Raw genomic sequence first — 20,072 nt, 5'->3', positions numbered from 1 at the left:
GATAGGGACCAAAATATAGATCTACAACTTCTAAAGTTGTTAGGTTGGAACATACACAGAACAAGCATTTGCAATGCAATGGGTCTCGCATTAGGAAAGTTTGAGCTATTGGTATTGTAAATGGCAAAGTTTTTATTTATGTTTTTTTTTTTAAATAGCTAAATTAATAGCTTTGTCATTTACAATGCCAATAGTTATAACTTTCGCAAATGTGATACCTATAGCATTTGTAATGCAATATGTTTTGTATTTACATAACTTACATGGCATCCCAGAAGCGCAACCGCGCTACGCCGCCGGCCTGCGACCAGGAAGTCAGGCAGGCCGGGCGGGACAACCGGAAACAGGAAGTAGGAGGGCGGGAGCCTACCCCGCCTCCCACGGAAGAGCCGGAAGAGCCGCGATTGTTTGCAGCACTGGAGCAGGCAGGAGCCTACCCTGCGCCCTGGTGCCGAAGAAGGGAGGAAGAGTCCTGCTGCCGGTGAGTGGGGCTTTGTGGCTGGCCTGCGAGGGCGGGGGGGCATGTGTGTGTGCGCGCGCGCGGCGGCGGGCTGTGTATGTGTGTGAGCGTGCGTGCGTGCGTCTTGGAGTCTGTGTGTATGCGTGTGTGACTGTGGGGGAGGAGGAGGGGGTTGCCTGTCTGGGTGCCTGCGTGTCTGTGTAAGTGCGTGTGCGCGCGCGTGTGTGTGTGTGTGTGTCTGTCTGTGTGCATGCATGCGCGTTAGGCTGGGAGTATGGGAGGGCGGCGCAGGACGGAACGTGCGCGTTCGCGCACACGAATCCAGCCTGAAAAAGCTCGTGCACCCTCTTGTCCTCCTTCCCCCCAGACTGATCGCTATATGTCTCCAGCTGGACACATGCATCCTTGCGGATGCATTTTGCCAGCGAGACCCAAAAAGGATATAGTTTTCCTCTTGTTTCTGTGTCGACCCACCACCATGGTATGTGACTTGTTCAGATTGATCTTTAGGTCCAGCTGGTCCATAAAGGTACCAAAAGAATCAAGCAAACGCTGGAGGCCCACCCCTGTGCGTGCTATCAGGACAGCACCATCCGCGTATAGGAGAGCCGGGATCTTCGCTTCTCCTATACGCGGTACATCCCCCACAACTGCCTCTAGGTGTTTATCTAGGCCATTTATGTAGATGGTATAAAGGAGGGGGGCCAAAATGCAGCCCTGACGCACTCCTCTTAGCGATTTGAAATGGCTTGTACATCTCCCTTCCTTCGTAACCCTCACTTGGGCAAATAGTTCCTGGTGTAGAGAAGCCAAAAAATAAACAAGTGGTTTGTCCACCCCCATCTGCACTACAACTTCCCACAGTTTTGACCTATTCACAAGGTCAATAGCCGAGGAGAGGTCCATGAAAGCTAGAAACAAGGACCCCTCCTTGGCAACTGTATACTTGGATACTGTCAAGTGCAGATTAGAGCTCTGGTCCACCGTGCCCCTTTTTTCTCTGAAGCCATATTAGGTGTTTGTTAGCCCCCCACACCTTTCAATGTTATCTCTGAGTTTGTATAATAAGACTCTGCCTAAGAGCTTAATCGCCGAGTCTAAAAGGGAAACTGGCCGGTAACACCCTGGGTCGTCCCGCTGGCCTTTTTTAAAGATTGGCACGATGATAGAGGTGGACCAAGTGCTGGGGAAGACTTTACCTTTTGCGGCTATTAACACTTTTGTTAGAACCCCCGCCCAGAGTTTTGGGGAGTATCTGTAGAAGTCGGCAGGGACGCCATCCGGCCCTGGGGCCTTCTTTTTACACGTTTCCACAATTGCTTTCTCCATATCCTCGGGTGAGAAGGACATTGGAGCGCACTCACCCTTCTCCCACAGGGTGTCCGGGGCTGCAGTTTCGCTATTCCCATATACCTCCCCGAAGTGCCTCACCCACTTATCATCAGGAATAATACATTCAGTGACTGTATTGTCCCCCTCTGAAAAAAATGGGTGGTTAACTACGGCCCAAAACTGTGAGCTATCATGCAGGACCTCACAGGAAAGTAGATCTTCCCAGGCCTTCTTTTTAATGTCATTTTTCCTCCCATTTACAATGGCCTTATACTCCTTTCTTAAACTGGCCACCACTACCCTATCTCTCGGGGTTGATTTTAAGGTTATCATTTTAAGGTTATCGGACCCCACCGACCTCAAGAATTACCGCCCCATCTCGCTCCTCCCGTTTCCAGCCAAAGTCATCGAGAAGACCGTCAACAAGCAGATGGCCGCCTTCCTCGAGACGAACGGATCCCTCGACCCCTCACAGTCCGGCTTCCGAGCCAACCACAGCACTGAGACCGCCCTCATCGCCGCCACCGATGACATCCGAGCCCTGATGGACAACGGAGAAACAGCGGCCCTCATCCTCCTAGACCTCTCCGCGGCATTCGACACGGTCTGCCACCGCACCCTAGTACGGCGCCTCAGCAACGTCGGAATCCAGGACAAGGCGCTGGAATGGATCATCTCCTTCCTCGACGGGAGAACACAGAGAGTCCGCCTACCACCGTACAAGTCAGAGGCCACCGAAGTCATCTGCGGCGTCCCCCAGGGATCATCTCTGAGCCCCACCCTCTTCAACGTCTACATGAGCCCCCTCGCGGCCATCGTACGCAAACATAACCTCAGCATAATCTCCTACGCCGACGACACCCAGCTGATCCTCTCCCTGACCAACGACCCCGCCGCCGCCAGAGCCAACCTGCACGAAGGGATGAAAGAGGTAGCCGAGTGGATGACGACCAGCCGCCTGAAACTGAACTCGGACAAGACGGAGGTCCTCATCCTGGGCTCCTCTCCCTCCGCATGGGACGACTCCTGGTGGCCTCCCGCCCTGGGCACCGCACCCAAACCGACAGACCATGCACGCAACCTGGGCTTCATCCTGGACTCCTCCCTCTCCATGACCAGGCAAGTCAACAACGTCTCCTCGGCATGCTTCAACATCCTACGCATGCTACGGAAGATCTTCTGGTGGATCCCCACCGAGACCAGGAAGACCGTCACCCAGGCCCTCGTCACCAGCCGACTGGACTACGGCAACGCCCTCTACGCCGGCACCACCGCCAAGCTCCAGAAGAGACTCCAGCGGATCCAGAACGCCTCAGCCAGACTCATCCTCGACATCCCACGAACCAGCCACATCTCCGGACATCTGAGAGACCTTCACTGGCTCCCCGTCAACAAAAGAATCACCTTCCGCCTCCTCACCCACGCACACAAAGCCCTACACGACCAAGGCCCGAGCTACCTCAACAGCCGAGTCAACTTCTACACTCCCAAACGCCACCTCCGATCAGCCAACCACGCCCTCGCCGCCGTCCCCCGCATCCGAAGAGCGACTACAGGAGGAAGGTCCTTCTCCTACCTGGCCGCCAAGACCTGGAACTCCCTCCCGCCCGACCTGCGCCTGACCCAAGACCACCTCTCCTTCAGGAAGAAGCTGAAGACCTGGCTGTTCGAGCAGTAGCGGCTCCCCCCCCCAGCGCCTTGAGACCCTACGGGTATGTAGCGCGCTTTATAAGTGTCACTGATTGATTGATTGATTGATAGTGCCTTGTGGGCATTGGAACACTTGGCATCAAACTAGCGATGCTGTTTAAACCCACCCTGTAGAGGTTTAGCCTTTAGAGTTCCAGAGACATGGGAGCATATAGACTCAAAGGCCTTCATCACCTCAGTGGGTGTAGCCTGTTGGTCCTGGCAGATAGCCATGTGTCCTTCAATTGTGGGCAATAACCTGTCCATAAAATCTTCAGGGACCACTTTAGCCCAATTTATCCTTCTCCCTTGGTCCACGAGACGTAAGGTGTGACCAATGGCCGAAGGACAGGGCTTGACCTCCCGATGGACCCCCCATTGCATAATTAGCTGAACCGGGTTATGGTCACTGTGTATTGAGTCGAGGGCTTTATAGGACAATGCTCTATGTAGTAAGCCCGAGGTCATGAAGATGTAATCTAGAATGGAGCCAGGACCAGTACCTTTGTATGTAATGGTTCTGGTACCTCCCTCACTAGTACAGGGTTCGTATAGGTTACAACTAGCAAGGGCTTCCTCAAGAGCCTCTCCTGCCTTAGTATGCTCAAAATGGGGTGTCGCTGTGCCCATTTGGCCGTCCTGGTCGCCTAGAAAACATGATTCACTGCAAGGGTGTATATTAAAATCTCCTAATAAGATTATCTCGAAGTTAGTGCAATTCAATTGACTGTACAAGGTAATTCATTGTTGCAGATCAACTACATGATTATTTCCCCTATCCCTATCCCAAGAATTGTAAAAATTTATAAAAAAGAGTTTTGCTATTGGATGGGGCGGTCCATTCAACAATTAGAATGTTCGGTGAGATGCTCGTGACTTTCTTAAAAGTGCCTTTGAGGTTAAGGGAAAACAGAAAAATAAGGCCACCCTTTGCCCTACCAGCAGAGCTAGGAGTTGCCGGGATAGAGTAGGATGAGTAGCCATCTAGCCAGGAATTGGGTGATATATCCCACGTTTCTTGACATGCTATAATGTCATAGCTACTAACAAAATCTATCCAAGATGGATCAGCCCTCTTTGATCTTATCCCGGCTACATTCCATGTTAACAATTTGCAAACTGTTGCTTCGCCTGGGTTGTGAGACTCCAGGGTAGCTGTCTGGGGTGGGGATGATTGTCAATCAATTTCTTCAATATCGGAGAGGGGCGAGAAACGGTTACTTAATACTACCCCACCTCCTTCCCTGTGAGTATGTGTCTGTAACAAGTTTGGGGCAGTCTGTGTTCCTAAATTTCCTCTAGTTTGGTGCTCTCTAAGTCTCACTGGTCTACCCCTGACACCTGCTAAAAACCGGGTTCTGCTAGGTGACCCCGGGGATTCAATGCAACGCTGTGTAGTGTGAGGTGGATAAAAGAACCCCAGTGGGACTGGTCTCATGTGAGCTGCCCCCTCCAAGTCGGAACCGTCCCAGAAGAGTTTATTAGCCTGATCTGGGCGATCAACGTTGACTACTACACAGTCCCCCTGCACCAACTTGAGACGTTTCCCGATCCAACCCACCCTGTTAGCAGATAACACCCTGTCTGCTATTTGGGTCCCACACTGCTACCTTCTGCACACCATGACCTAGCCTTTCTTAATAGGTCGGTAGCAGTTTCCGCCATGCCCTCTGCTAGAGCAGGTACGCCAATAAAAATAGCTACTAGTGGGGCTGCCTCCGGGGTAGATTTAATTGCAGCTTGCTTCCCCTAGACTGCCTATTGTTAGCAGGTTTGCTCGGGCAGGTCTTAGCATTTGTATTAGCCCCTATATTCCCCAGTACGGAGCCCCCCAATCGGGGGGAAGTATTCAGTGAATTGGTAGGTCGAGCCCCATCGGGCACGTTTCTCTCCCTAGTAAGGGGCGGGTGGTGGTCCGTGGTTCTATTGGGCATATCGACAGCAGTGTTGATACCAGGGGCAACAGTGTCACCTTTTAGTAGCATTGGCACAGAAGAAAGGTCTTTGACAATTTTATCTATTTATCTATTAAAAAAGGTCTTTGACAATTTTATCTATTAAAGAACTTTTCTTTAAAAGACCGGAAAGGCAGGTGTTCAATGTGTCCACTATATCTTTAGCAATATCTGTAATCAAGGGCTCGATCCTTGCACAAAAGAGCGCCTCCAGCTGTTCACCCAAACTTAGATCAGTCCCAGTGTTCGGAGTCGTGCTGACCACCGGTTTCTTCCTCTTAACAGAGTCCCTTTTGGGGCCTTGGCCCGGGGTTAAATCTCTCTGGATTGCTGGCGGTGGTAAAGTGTCAGTAATTTGGGGACAATCCAGTACTGCCGCTACAGGACACAACATTTATATTTTTAGGTGCTCCTACAGAGGGACGGTGAGAGTGGGTAAAGTGATTGAAAAGTGTGCTTCAGTTCTATGCAAAATGCATGCATGTGACTGATTGTGACAATATGTTGTTACAAATGGCACTCATAGTATGAGTATCAAGAGACACAATCAAAATTTAAAACCAGTCCACACAGAAGTTTGTCAACGTTTCGACCCCTTAGCACAAATATCTAGATTGGGGTCATCATCAGAATCATAAGGTCATCAAAACATGAATAAACACCAATTAACTTCTGCTTAATAGCAACATAACAAGTTAAGTATCAAAGGCTCGAAAAGCATCTTGAAAAAGCTATAGCCTGAAGAGAGAACCTTTTTAATAAACCTAAGGGGCCACCTAGGATCCCTGTTATGGGATGACACATCAGATAAACACTTTCCCTGTGGTTATTATGTAAGACTGTTTTGGAGATTCCAGCTAAATGCAGAAAAGAGAAAAAACATTCATGTATCAACCATCTTCCAGAGGCTAAATTGTTCCCAGCTCATAAGGAAAATGTATTCATAATAGATCTGTTGGTACACAGATGTATTTGGACGTCTTCCTCATTACATTTGAAAAAATTGTTCTAGCGTCACTGCCTAGTAAAATGTTGTGATCATCTTACAAAAGGAATGTTAGAATTCCCAAGATTTAACTGAATTACAAGAGGGAGTATATCCTTCTCATCTTTGGGAACCACAATCTGAAATATGATATACATAACTTTGTGGCCTAAACCGAACCTATTAGCAAGTAGAAAGAGGTTTTAAGTATTTGCTCTTTCTGGGATTCTTTGCTACTGACAATTAGTGCTTGGATACCATCTGAGGGTTTAGCTTTATACAAATATGCCATGCATATAAAATAAGAACGGACATCAAGTTTTATAAAGAACTCTGTACAAATGAAAGGATCTCAGTGCTGCCTACTGTTTGCTCTTTCCCGCGCTATCTCAGAAGACAGTTAAATGTATCTAGTAATTTTCTATACCGCTTGTGGTGCCTACCAAATGTTGTTACTCTTGTGCATACTCCTAATGAACAACTTACCCACAAAGATAAACTCTACTTAATGCAGTAAACATCCTAAAAACAATGATGGTTGAAAAATAGGCAAATGTTTGGGCATTTAACAAACACATTTTGGATAATAATAATCTCACACAAAAAACAGATTTGGGGATAAGGGTAGCATTTTGAGAGCAAACAAGGTATAGTTTTGTAAATAGCAATTGGCGCCAAATGGAGAATCACTGCTACCCTAGAGAGAAATTGTTGAAACTAAAGGACAACAGGACTGACTGTAAAGACTGAATTGCTGTGAAACAAGGAATGTTCGGTGTAGATGACGTTCGCATAGGCAGTATTTTCTATGATAGCTGTGAAACTATATTTACCAGGGGTATATTTAAACAATCTGACGCATACATGCATGGGGTGTGTGAGGAAATTAGGTAAATAAACATTTCATTCTAACACAGTGATCGTGGCCATATCTCTTAAAATACTATGTAATGAACAATAGTCATCGGAATCATATGTATAATGCTGTTGCACAAATTCATAAAGCATAAAAAACAATTGACAGATATCCAAAAGTGAGACCCACAGAAAGGAAGAATTCCTATTAAATTTACCCTTTGTCTGATATTTATTACAGAACTTGTTTGCACAGTTAAAAGAACTTCCGCCTCCTTGGGACACTGTTTTTCAAAATCTTGGACAAGGAACTTCAATTCTGTGGGAACATTTTTGTGGGTAAAGCAATATGTGCTGTGTAGAAGGGTTTTGAATATTATGTTTTCACTCTGTTTTAATTACTTCTTTAGTTATTTGTGCCTTCACCTTTCGTTTTGTCTTACTTGGGAATATTGTTTTATGAAATCTTATATAAAAGGGGGGCCACCAAGGGAATTTAGAGGCATAGGAAGTTATTTAATGTTTGTTTTTTTGACAAACTCGAAAGCATGCTAAAAGGAACACAAAAGTCTTCTTATGCTGACTTAAGTTTGCTGCAGTGCCTGTCCTCAAGATGGCGACTGGGGTCAGACTGGGGTCAGTCCTGACTACCGCCGCGGGGGACTCCTGAAGTACCGGGGCACTCCCAAACTGAGCTGGTGGGACGTTCCACGAGTTCAAGTATCTCTCCTGATCTAAAATCATTGGTCATCGTCCTGTTCTGGATCAGCGCGCACCCGACCCCGCTCCTGCCCACCCTTCATGACACTTGACTCGGAGATGGTTCCATCGGCAGCTGAGACCTAGACATTTTGACTGATGCCCGGTGGAGCTACCTCGCGAGCTAAAGGGGAGATGGGCTATGGATTTCCATCCTTGACCATCACCTACCCAGCCGGTCCTTGGGCAAACTCTCCTGCGTCTCTCTATTGGCCCTTTCTCCCTTCTACTCTTCACCATGCCCCCTAGCCCCTCCTCTTTACTCTTCTCCTCTTTCCTGCTATTGACTTTTGTCCTCACCCGTCCTTACTCATAATTCCCTCCCTGTCTATCCACTGGACTTTCCCTCGTCAGTTGAGACCTAGCTATCCGACTGATGCCCGATGGAGCTACCTGTTCAGCTATTGGGGTGATGGGCTGTGGATTCCCTCCTCGGACGTCACCTACCCAGTCAGTCTTTGGCTATTTGATATTTGATATTTGAAGGAGTATTTCTAAAGCGCGGCGGTCGCTCCGGAGGGAGCATCATGGCGCTGAAAATCCCTGAGGCCAGGACAAAGAGAGGAAAGGGGGAGGCTAGATGGCTGCTTTGGTCCAGTCGTCGGGGAGGTTAAAAATCCACGTTTTGAGAAGTTTTCTAAAAGGTTTCTCTAGGGTCTGTTGTCTTAGGTGTTTGGGCATGCTATTCCAGGCTTTGATAGCAAGGTAGCTTAAGGTTTTCCCCCCTTTTGACTTCAGGTTAAACCTGGTGGCGGACATGAGATTTTCTTGTGCGGAGCGAAGCGCACGGCTCGGGTAGTAGTGTGGGAAGCGTCTGATTAAATAGACTTCCTTTCATCTCTCCTGCCGTCTTTTCGTCTCTCCTGCCGTCTTTTCCCTCATCCTCCCCATTCACTCTTCCCCCCTCCTCTCCATTTGTCTCACCTTTCTTACCTCTCCCAATTTGTTGCTTAATTTTTGACGTAATGTGTATTTGTTTTCATTCTCTAAAACATTGTGTAGCCTAATGTAAAGTGCTCTGAAACCTACGGGTCTAGCCAGCACAATATATAACTCATAAATAATGTTCCTCTGAAATTCTGTTGGACGTTTCAGGACATCCCATGGGTATCAAAACTGTTTGTACTCACCTCGATGCACGAGCAACCTTGGCCGATGCCCGGTGGGGCTGTCACATGCAGCTATAGAGGAGTCTGGCCCAGGTTCCACCCCCTCGGCCGTCACCTTCCCAGTCGGACATCTGACATTGTTTTCCTCAATTCTCTCGTTGTGTATTCCCTCCCTCCCCCTCCTACTCTGATTTAAGTGATGTAACTATGTAACCTGTAACTCGCTGTAACTCATGTACAGCGCTCTGATACCTCCTGGTCTAGCCAGCGCTATATGAAACTTTTCAAGTGAATAAATAATAAATAAATAAGTCCATAAGTTAGATAAGATGTCTGAAAAATATTTGCCCACTGGGACCCAGCAACCTTAGCCAACCATTCTCTCAATAAACCAATACTGTCTTCAAACCACAAACGGCAGTCATTCATTTGAACATACAATGTAGAGAAACTTCTTCCTGAAACTGGCTCTTGGCATTGCTCATATTTAGAGGGCTCTATGTTTTCTGATAGATACTCTTTAAATCTGGCATTTAAATATTACTCTGTGCCCCAGCAGATCATGAAGAAGGACACTCAAAAAGGAAAGGGTGGGGGAGTTTATTGTCACCACAGCCCCCACGTCTCCTTCAACCACACCAACAAACTCCACTGGACCGACCATTGCTGCATCCACTTCACCTTCAAGAAACCCACCACACACCACCGCACCCAACAGATGCCTCGCCGCTGCTGGAGCAAAGTCACAGAAGATCAGCTAACCACCACCCTCACTCAGAGCCGACCCCACCGACCCCGACACCATCACCCACAACTTCAGACAGTGGCTCAACAACTGCGCCAACACCCTCGCCCCTATCAAGAAACCCTCCAACAGTCACACCAACAAGAAAGCCAGCTGGTTCACTGAAGACCTCCGGGCCTCCAAGCAAACCTGCCGAAAGCTGGAGAAGATCTGGCTCCGTGAACGAACACCGGACAGCCACGCAGCCCACAAGAACGCCACCCGCAGACACCATCACCTCATCAGATCCGCCAAAGGTTGGACTACGGAAACGCCCTCTATGAAGGAGCCTTGGCCAAACTCCTGAAACGGCTCCAATGCATCTGGAACGCCTCTGCACGCCTGATCCTCGAGATCCCTCGCCGCAGCCACATCACACCCTACCTGAGAGACCTGCACTGGCTCCCGGTTAACAAGAGGATAACCTTCAAGCTCCTCACCCACGCACACAAGGCACTCCACAACACCGGACCAACGTACCTCAACAGACGACTCAGCTTCTACACCACCACCCGCCAGCTCCGCTCCGCCGACATTGCCCTCGCCACAGTCCCCCGCTTCTGAAGAGCGACCTCCGGTGGCAGATCGTTTTCCCACCTTGCCGCCAAGACCTGGAACACCCTCCCCATCCACCTACGGCAGACCCAAGACCTGCTGACCTTCAGAAAACTCCTCAAGACCTGGCTTTTCGAGCAGTAGCGGTATTTCCCACCCCAGCGCCTTGAGACCCTCACGGGTAAGTAGTGCGCTTTACAAATTATATGATTGATTGATTTATTGATTGACTGAGACAACATAACTTCATACTAATAAAACAGATGGGCAGGGCTCGCTGTGAGGAGGGAGTGGACTGAGGGTGGCCACCAGCCGGCACCAATTCCTTACCTTCACAAAGGGGAAGGCTGGCCCCGGTTTCAGAGGCTCCTGCTCGTGCTCCTCCTGGTACTTGACGTATTTTTCCACCCCTTCATCCTCATACAGTTTCCTCTCCTCCACCATATCGAACAAAGCCCTTGAGGAGACGGCGATGGTGACTGCGTGCTTCGGCTTGGGCTGAGGAGAGAAGGGACAGCATTAGAAGAGAGTCCACGTTCAGGCTGTGCACACCATACGACGTCACACACTGGCATTCTAGCACCTTCGGCTAAGTGTAGATTCCTTTCACTGCCACTGATAGCCTTTCCGGACACTGTACTTTGCAACTCTATGACCCCTTACCCATGCAATCCCTCTCTCACATCTGGCTCTCCCTGCCACCCATTAACATTCATATATGCCCTCTGCAACCTGATATTTCAGTGACCCTCCAACCCCTTGACAAGTGTCACTCAAGTGTCAGTCAGTCAGTCAGTCAGTCAGAATATCTTTATTCGACTTATTCAAAGTCATACAAAGAAACAATAACAATAAAACATGACATAAAAAGCATACATTGAATTTCCTAATACCTAAAAAGCATCATACTTGATGTTCATAATAAGTACTATTTACAAGATAAATAATACATTTATATGTTAAAAGATACATATGATCTCATTACAGGAAATAAATTTTTTAAGACGGAGATTGGCCAACAGCTTTTGCCCTTACAGCCGCGACTAAAAAGTTTGCAAGACTAAAAGCTGTTCGTGGATTTGTCAGGAGCTGTAGGTAGAGCAGCGCAGGGCGCACCTGTGTGAACCCTGCTTCTTTAAGTATGGGGAGCAAATATTTTTTCCTCTGCTCATGGTACAGACTACAAAACATGACAAAGTGCATGGTGTCCTGCACAGAGAAATGGTCGCAACTGCATGGGGAGGCTAATTATGGCTTCTGCCAACCCTTAAAAGAACCTAGGTGAAAATGAATAAGATTAAACCTAAATTTGGTTAATAAAACCCTGTGATAAGGGATTGTTACAAAGCGGAGATAGGGTGCCAAATAGGGTACGCTGACCAATAAGTAGTGAGCCCTAACTGCTGGTTTCTGCAGCTCGGCTGCCTCACGACATGCTTCCTTCCTTTCTTTAAAAACCTTTTTTGTGTAGACTATATCCTGAGCCCTAATTTTTTCTGGGCAGAGGAAGAGTTCCGGGCGACCCAGTTCTATGAATGATTTATTTAGGTAGGCCAACCATGGGATTTTACTATAATTATCCAATGATTGGACGTCCCTCATGATTGTATGATTCAATGGAAGGTCATCATTTAGCCACATTTTCAACCACAGGATCAAGGGTGCTACACTTAGTGTATCCGACAGATATGGCAAACCCACCTCCTTATGTATGGAATAGGTTGGGGTTGACTGGGGCACAGAGAGGAGAGATCTTATAAATCTGTTTTCTGCTCTCTGAATGGGGTCGAGATTAACATACCCCCACAAAGGGGATCCATAAGAAGCAATGGCAACAGGTTTACACTTATAGATCTTCAGCAATGCTTCCATGGGCCTGGCACCCAGCTTGCCAGCAAAGCCCAAGAGTGCAGAAGCAGATCTAGCAACCGCCAACCTCTTTGCATTTATTTGTGGACCCCAAGTACCTTTTTGATCGAACAAAACTCCCAAATAGGGGAATGTAGTTACCTCAGAAACCGGGACCCCACTACAGAAGAATGATTTGTGTCTTCTCTTCGTACACTCGCGCCCCATAACCATCGTGTGGGATTTGGACACATTAACCTTAAGGTCCAGATTTTCCATAAAGGAACCAAAAGAATTAAGAAGAACCTGGAGTCCAACACCCGTGCGGGCGATCAACACGGCATCGTCCGCGTACAGGAGTGCCGGGATTTGGGCATCTCCTGCGCGTGGAACGTCCGTACCCTGGCCTCGCAGGTGCGCCCCCAGGCCATTAATATAGATGGTAAAAAGCGTGGGGGCCAGTATGCAACCTTGCCGTACCCCTTTCAAGGATTTAAATAAAGGGGTACACCTGCCGTTGTTAGACACTCGAACGGCTGCAAAAAGCTCCTGGTGCAAAGTGGCCATAAACATGACCAGGGATTCATCAATGCCCAAATCCAACAGGGTCGACCATAGTTTGGACCTATTAACGAGGTCGAAGGCCGAGGAGAGATCCATAAATGCGAGATACACTGAACCCTCCTTAGCCACCGTGTACTTAGATATGAGTAGATACAAATTGATACATTGCTCGATTGTACCTTTTCTCTCTCTGAAGCCATATTGCAGTTCACAGAGCCCACCACATCCCTCAACGTTCTCCCTCAATCTAGATAAAAGGACTCTCCCCAGGATTTTTATGGTTGAGTCCAGCAGGGATATGGGCCTATAAAACGCTGGATCGTCCCGCTGACCTTTGTTTTTATAAATGGGGACGATAGTAGATATAGCCCATGATGCGGGAGCTGGATTGCCATTAACTGCATTGAACACATTGCACAACACCCTCGACCACATTTTAGGCGAATACATGAAGAAGTCGGCCGGGACACCATCTGGGCCAGGTGCCTTATGTTTAGTGGTTTCTGCAAGTGCCTTTTCAACTTCTTGGGGATTAAAGACAATAGGAAGTGCAACCCCACTAGGCAGTAAACCCCTGTTATTGCCCTCCTCAGCTACGTCACCCCCATATACGTTTTTAAAGAAAGACAACCATTTTTCCTCAGTAATCACACAATCCATGGGTACATTGCTGTCCTCTGAAAAAAGGGGCTGCTTAATAATCTCCCAGAATCTCCTGCTGTCTTTTAGCACCGCCGCCGAAAGGAGATTATCCCATGTTTCACGTTTAATGGATTCTTTGCGGCTCTTTACGGCTGACTTGTAAATTTTCCTTAGCTTCACGATTTCCTCTTTCGCTCTCGGAACGATTTTTAAAGCCACCAACAAATCTCTGTGGGCCTTCGAGCATGCAGAGTCAAACCATCGCTTGTGTCCCTGGACTCCCAGAAAGGGTTTAGCTAAAAGTTCGTTAGAGACCTGGACACATATTTCCTCGTAGGAAGAAACCAGGTATTTCCCTTGAGTGTCAGGCTTCAAACAAAGCTCAACCTGGTCCTTGATTTTAGGGAAGCATTTTATGTAGAAATTTTCCGGGATCACATTCGCCCATTTAACTCTTCTGTCTTGATCAGTAGTCCTCAAAGGATGGGCTGGTATTACGATTGAAGGTGAAGCACCCATCTGGCCGCCCCATGCCACTTCAAGTAATACTGGGTTATGGTCGCTGAAGTGGGTTACTACCGTATGATAGGCGGCAGTCCGAGTTAAAATGCCAAGAGAAACAAAGATATAATCTATCACAGTCCCATGGTGGCCGCCAGTGAAGGTTGGCGTTCTCAGACCGAAATTGGGTTCATATAGATTATAATTTGCAAGTAAATCTTCGAGCTCCTGGCCCTCCACTGAGTGTTCGAAATGAGGCACTACTGGGGCAGCGTCATCATCTTCACTAACTCCTCTTCCCTTACAGGCTAATTTGCATAAATGAATGTTAAAATCACCTAATAGAATAGACTCAGAAGCGAATGCGATATTCTGTAAGACTGTATTTAAAATACTATCCAAACTGGCAATGTTACAACCGTCATAGACACTGTTCCCAGAGTTATAGAAGTTAACATATAAGGTCCTACTAGATTTATTAATGACCCTTTCGACAATTAAGATGTTATCAGATTCGGACCTAATCTGCCTGAAACTTCCTTTTAGGTCCAAAGCGAAGAAAAGCGCCAGACCGCCTTTAGCCCTACCCATTCTGCTAGGGACAGCAGGTCTAGTAAAACTGGTATACCCATCCCACCAGATGTTACTGGATGTATCCCAAGTTTCTTGCAGGGCAATGATGTGATGCTTAGAAATAAAGCTCCGCCAGACAAGATCCTGGCATTTAGTGTTTAAACCTGCCACATTCCAGCTTATGATCTTACATGACTCCGTGGTAGTCCTTGGCTCTTTACCCCCCTCTAAATCTACTTCCACTATTGCTTGCAATAATAGAGCCTCGCTGGTTTTCGCATCACAGCGGCGCTGTGTGACCTCTTCTATGGGTCCATGGATGGCCCCAGCCTCAGTCCCAGATGGAATTAATTGCTGGTCAAAAAAATTTGATGGTTGGAACTCACTAGCTACGTTAAGCGGAAAAAGGCTAGGGCGATCATCAATACTAAAGCCATCACTACTACAATTTGGACTGTGCAAACCCACATTTTTATGATCAGCTCCTGGTTCGAGTCAGTCACACGTATTCAGGTCAGATAAAGGACCAAACCTGTTACGTGTAGTAAAGCCCCAAGCAGATGGGGTAGCTAACTGAGCCTGTCCGTTGTGGACTGAATTCCACGAGAAATGTGGGGTATTTGGGCGGATCAAAAAAGGGTCCGCTACCTGCCAACGTATTGGCCTAAAGCCCCGCGCTCAAGTGTCTGACTAACGTATTTACTATAAGTACCCTACGTAATTGGTAGAGACCGAACAGTAATGCCCAAAGAGTCAAGCTGGACCGCGACTGACTGTTTCCTGCGGTGCAAATCTCATGAGAGGTGACAGAAGAAGCAACTAGCAGGGTGCACAAGCCCCAGTGTATGGGTAAGTAACCCAAAGTTAAGTCTTGGAGCATTTGGGGCTACTATGGGCCTGGCAAATACTCATGAATCATCGGGCTTGGGTGATCTGAAGGCGGCCCGGGTGCACCTGCAGCACAGGCTACATTAATTCACATCTCACATTTGAGGCAGGAGCACCCACACCCACCTGCTCAGGCTAGGGGACTCAGAGACCTGTTGATGGCTAACCTCAACTTGCAGCATAGGAGACAATACATTACCACCTGCTCTGCTGGTCACTGCGGAACTTGCGTGGCACTGCTACTTGCTAAAAAACAGGACCTAGGAGAAGTCTCAGTTGCCTGCTGTTTGCTATGTGTGTTTGCCCTCACTGCAAACTCAAATCAAAAATGCCTTTGTAAATTTGACCTGAAGCGTACAACTTCCTGTTAGTAAAAGTATAAAGAAGACACCATGTACTTTCCATTGGTACTACCTGTATATCAGTATTCCCATTTTAGATGTTTGAAGGCCAAGGAATAAGCCCTTTAAAGATTATTTTAAGTAATACTACCAGAGTACTACTTCCCACGCCCACAAATATATTTGTGAATTGGCCCTATACTAAACAAACACCAGGCCTATGTTCAATATCCAACCTGTTTCGGTGTGATTTCCTGCTACGCTAAGGAATAATCTACTGTAATGCTAGCTACTTCAAGGCAATAAGAGGTGACAGCAATATTCTGTTTGAGAGAGCTGATGTAATGATATTAATGTACATTAAGACAGCTCAGTAGTCTGAGCAGCTGCTGCACGCCTGCCCATAGCCTGGTGCTCTCAGGTTCAATTATTGGCAGGGACTAGTTTGCCTCTTATCCACTTCTGGTCAATAAAATTATCACTATTGATAATGTGATATAACTGGAAAATGGATCGCCCAGTCGTAAGCATTCCTCTGTTTCATCATTAATGCTCAGCACTGGCACATCCATTTGTCATAAAATAAACTCTGTGAGCTGTAGACTTGCTCAATTACATTGGAATAAAGTGGCAGATTTCGGGGTTTTCACTTACCATACATTTGTGACAATTTACAATACTTGGACTTCTGCCAAGACCACTTTGCATTATGGGTTAGATACCTTACAGACATACCTGAGGTATTAGATTGCTCAGATGGGGACAAATTCTGGTGGTCATCTCATTGCATATATTTTACTGCTTTGTTATGCACTTCTTTCATAGAGTGCCATTAGCATGAACACCTGGATTCTAAATCCAGTAATTCACTGCTATGACATAGCAGCAGTGAATAGCAGATGTTGTTACATCATAAAGGAATTCCAAGCTGCTCTGGCTGCCCCCTCTGAAAGCCCATCTGAGCAGATTCTAGAGGAGAGGTAAGGCACAGAGAGTGATGGGGGTGGGAGGCAGGACACCATGTATTTTTAGGTCGAGCCTGAGCAGTGCATGCGCTGCTCTGCGAGCCATGCTGTATTGGAGTATGTACTTGAAGTCCCGCCCACTCTCCGCCCATATTTGTCATTGTCCTTCGTAAATGCTGGCTTCTGATTCGTTATTAGGCTTGGTAGTCCCTCCTTAGTACCACCTTGTCATCATTTGTTACCTCCCATGAGGACTGGCCCTTTTACTTGGGTGATACATGGTATGTCTCTTTTAGCCTGCAAGCACTACTTTATTTAATTATTTTATCCTGCAGTCATGTCATGCTTTCCTCGCAAGGCACTTTCAGGTTCCAAAATGGCAGCCGTTCATTTCTTGTTATGCACTGCTGCCAAAATGAACACAAACTCACGAATGGCGCCTGCTGCTCACAGTCCCTCATCTCAGTCCTGCTTATGTTGTTCATGCTTACATTTCACGTGCTTGACCTAATTTTGTTTTTATCAGCAGTCCGCTCCACCACCAGGGCTCGGACATGCTGCAATGCTGGCCTCATTATCTCCCCACCCAGTCCATGCATAAATGTGGCAGCCATCTGTTTTTTTTTGGTTCGGCATACCAGCACGGCAGCTGCCTCCCCCCCCCCCACCCCCACTGCTTTGTATTTGAAGGCATTGTGAAAGTTAGGAGAAAGAAATATATAATTATGCACTGCTATAATTAAGACGTTCACTACTAACGTCTTAATTGTAGCAGTGCATCGCTAAAGTTTATTTTTTCCTAATTTTCACTAGTCATGACAACATCGCAGCCTGCAGGCTGCATAGGGCACAGATGTAGCATTGGAATGCAATAGGTCTCACATTTGCAAGAGTTTAAGCTATTGGCATTGTAAATGACAATGTCTTTAATTTAACTGCTTTAAAAATAAAAAACATTGTCATTTACAATGCCAATTGCTTAACCCCTTCACTGCGGCGGCTATTCCGCCGCAGTGCTAAGGGGGCGGGGCGGAAATGCGGCGGGCGCATGCTGGTGACGGAACCGCTCCGTCACCAGCGTCGGTTGCGCTGTGCTTGTGACGGAGCGGTTCCGTCATGGCCCGCCCCGCTCAATAGAACGCTCAGCGCAGGCGCGGAAATCGCGCCGCGCATGAGCGGCGAGCGGGCCATGACGGAACCGCTCCGTCATCAGCACAGCGCACCCGCAGCTGATGACGGAGCGGTTCCGTCATCAGCATGCAAAGGGTTAAACCCTCGCAAATGCGAGACCTATTGCATTGCAAATGCTTGTTTTTAATTGGGACAGGAAGGAGAGGCCAGGTTATGTACACCAGCGGCAGCTCCTCGGCGATGGAGGAGGAGCATCGCCCCACTGGCTCAGAGCCAGCAGCTGAAAAATATAACGATATCTTATTATCGTTTTATTTTTCAGCTGCTGACTGAGCCATCGTGTGTAGGGAGGGGGCAGGTCATGGGACGGAGGAGGAATGGACTGCTAAGTGCACTTCTAAGTGCGCATGTTTGTTTGACCTGCCGTCTTAGGCCGGCCAAACAGACGCGCACTTAGTTTTCTCTAACCTGGATGAAACGGCACAGACTCCCTGTGGCTGAGCAGAGCGTCAAAGCAGCCCGCTCAGGCAAATCCTGGTATAAGAGCAGCAACTGGATTGGATGGGGGGGGGTCTGTGCTGGGAGCAGTAGGAGAATGGAGTAGCACCAAAGCGCAAGGCGGCCACAGGATCAGGTAAGTTTCTTTTTTTTTTATTCAACCCTCACCATCCCTCCACCCCAGCCGCCACTGCTGCTGCCCTGCTGCTGCCCTGCCGCTGCCCTGCCGCTGCCCCACCACTGCATATTGTCAGCAGCTGCGATTGATGTATAGCTCCTCCATACCTCCTCTGACTGTATGTAGCAGGTAAAAGCAGAGGCAGATGATTTTGAGGGCCATACATAACATATAATTATAGATAGATAACAGTGAATTACAGGGACGTTTTTCACCTGGGGCTCTGAGTGCAAACTATCTATAAGTCGATAAGTTCTATTCGCAATAAAGTACCACTCAAAGGCTACTACCTGAATCACCAAAATAAGGTACACTGAAAACATTAATAAGAAAAGTGAAAGTTGGCATCTGTCGTCTGAGCTCATGCACCCTGCACGTTTGGAAATATGTAGTCTTCAATGCGCTCAAAGTCAACCCTTCAAAGCCCCCCACGCCTTACACTGGTAAGCCCCCGCCCCTTCTCCACTACGACATCTCCCCACCTCTCTTACCTGCGAAATAAAAGACATTGAGTTCTCTCTCTACCAACACCCGGCCCCGCATCCCCCCGCCCTCACTAGCCCCTCCATACCATACCACCCCACCGCCTCTGTCTCTACCACAAAATACCAGTCTTCCCCGCACTCACGGGCCGGGGCTTCTTCTTGGTGCCCATGCTCTCGTAGAAGGCTTTCGCTGCCTGCCAGTCCATCTCTCCCTCGGAGGCGACATGCTTGAGGCCCGGTGCGCTGTCCTTCTGGCCCGGCACCTCCAGGAAGCCGGAGGAGCCGGCCGAGGGGGTGGTGCTGTCGGCGACGGACGACTTCGGTGCCAGCGCGGAGGAGCTCATGGTGCGGCTGGAGGAGAATGGGGCTGTGCGAGGCGCTGCGATCCCCGGCTCAGTCAGAAGCGCTGCGGTCGGGGTGTGCCCTGCCACGGGCTGGGAGGATTGCGGAAGCAGGGCTGGCTCTGGCAGGGCGTTACCGGGGCTGTGCCGAGAAGCGCCCGGGGTATTTCTGCTTCTCTTGTCCGAGACGTGTTAGACAGGAAGAGGCTGAACCGGGCAGGCAGAGCTCAGCTGCAGCGGTGAGAGGCGACAGCTGAGGCCGCGGCCTCCCAGCGACAGGGCCAGAGGTGCAGCTGCTCCCATCACAATGCATCGGGCGTTCTCCCGAGGGCCCCACTCCCTCGCCTCGCTGTAGTAGTCACTACTCTCTCTGTGACGTTGTAGTATTTACATAACAGAAGGTTGCCTACACTGTAGCGCCGCTTGCGTGTAACTCGTTTATTTAAAAGAAAAACAACGTTTTTTATTTTCCGTTCTGAAGGCATTATTTTTACATAATGTTTGTTTTTATATGCTCTCTACGCCACGTAATCTCTGACGTTTGTGTTTTTTAGGCGAAATCCAAGCCGTATCACACCTGCCAAAAATGTATTAATTTCATGCAAAGGATAACAATGTAATTGAGATATACGGG

The 20,072-nt window shown here is 48.1% G+C and overlaps 1 protein-coding gene across 1 annotated transcript in view; it reads right to left on the bottom strand.

Annotated features, from left to right (window-relative positions):
• The window catches only part of NT5C1B (5'-nucleotidase, cytosolic IB), a 143,533-nt gene extending 123,711 nt beyond the window's left edge, over positions 1 to 19,822 (bottom strand). The window contains exons 1-2 of the mRNA XM_078647751.1: positions 19,241 to 19,822; positions 10,814 to 10,981 (exon numbers count right to left, since the gene is read on the bottom strand). Of these exons, the coding sequence (XP_078503877.1) occupies positions 10,814 to 10,981; positions 19,241 to 19,441 (369 nt within the window). The 5' untranslated portion in view covers positions 19,442 to 19,822. The remainder of the gene's footprint in view (positions 1 to 10,813; positions 10,982 to 19,240) is intronic.
• Positions 19,823 to 20,072: the final 250 nt, after the last annotated feature.

This window comes from Lissotriton helveticus, chromosome 6 (genome assembly GCF_964261635.1).
Source record: "Lissotriton helveticus chromosome 6, aLisHel1.1, whole genome shotgun sequence".
NCBI lineage: Eukaryota > Metazoa > Chordata > Amphibia > Caudata > Salamandridae > Lissotriton > Lissotriton helveticus.
Note: the sequence above shows the minus strand (reverse complement) of the source record. Positions and strands in the feature narration are given on the sequence as shown.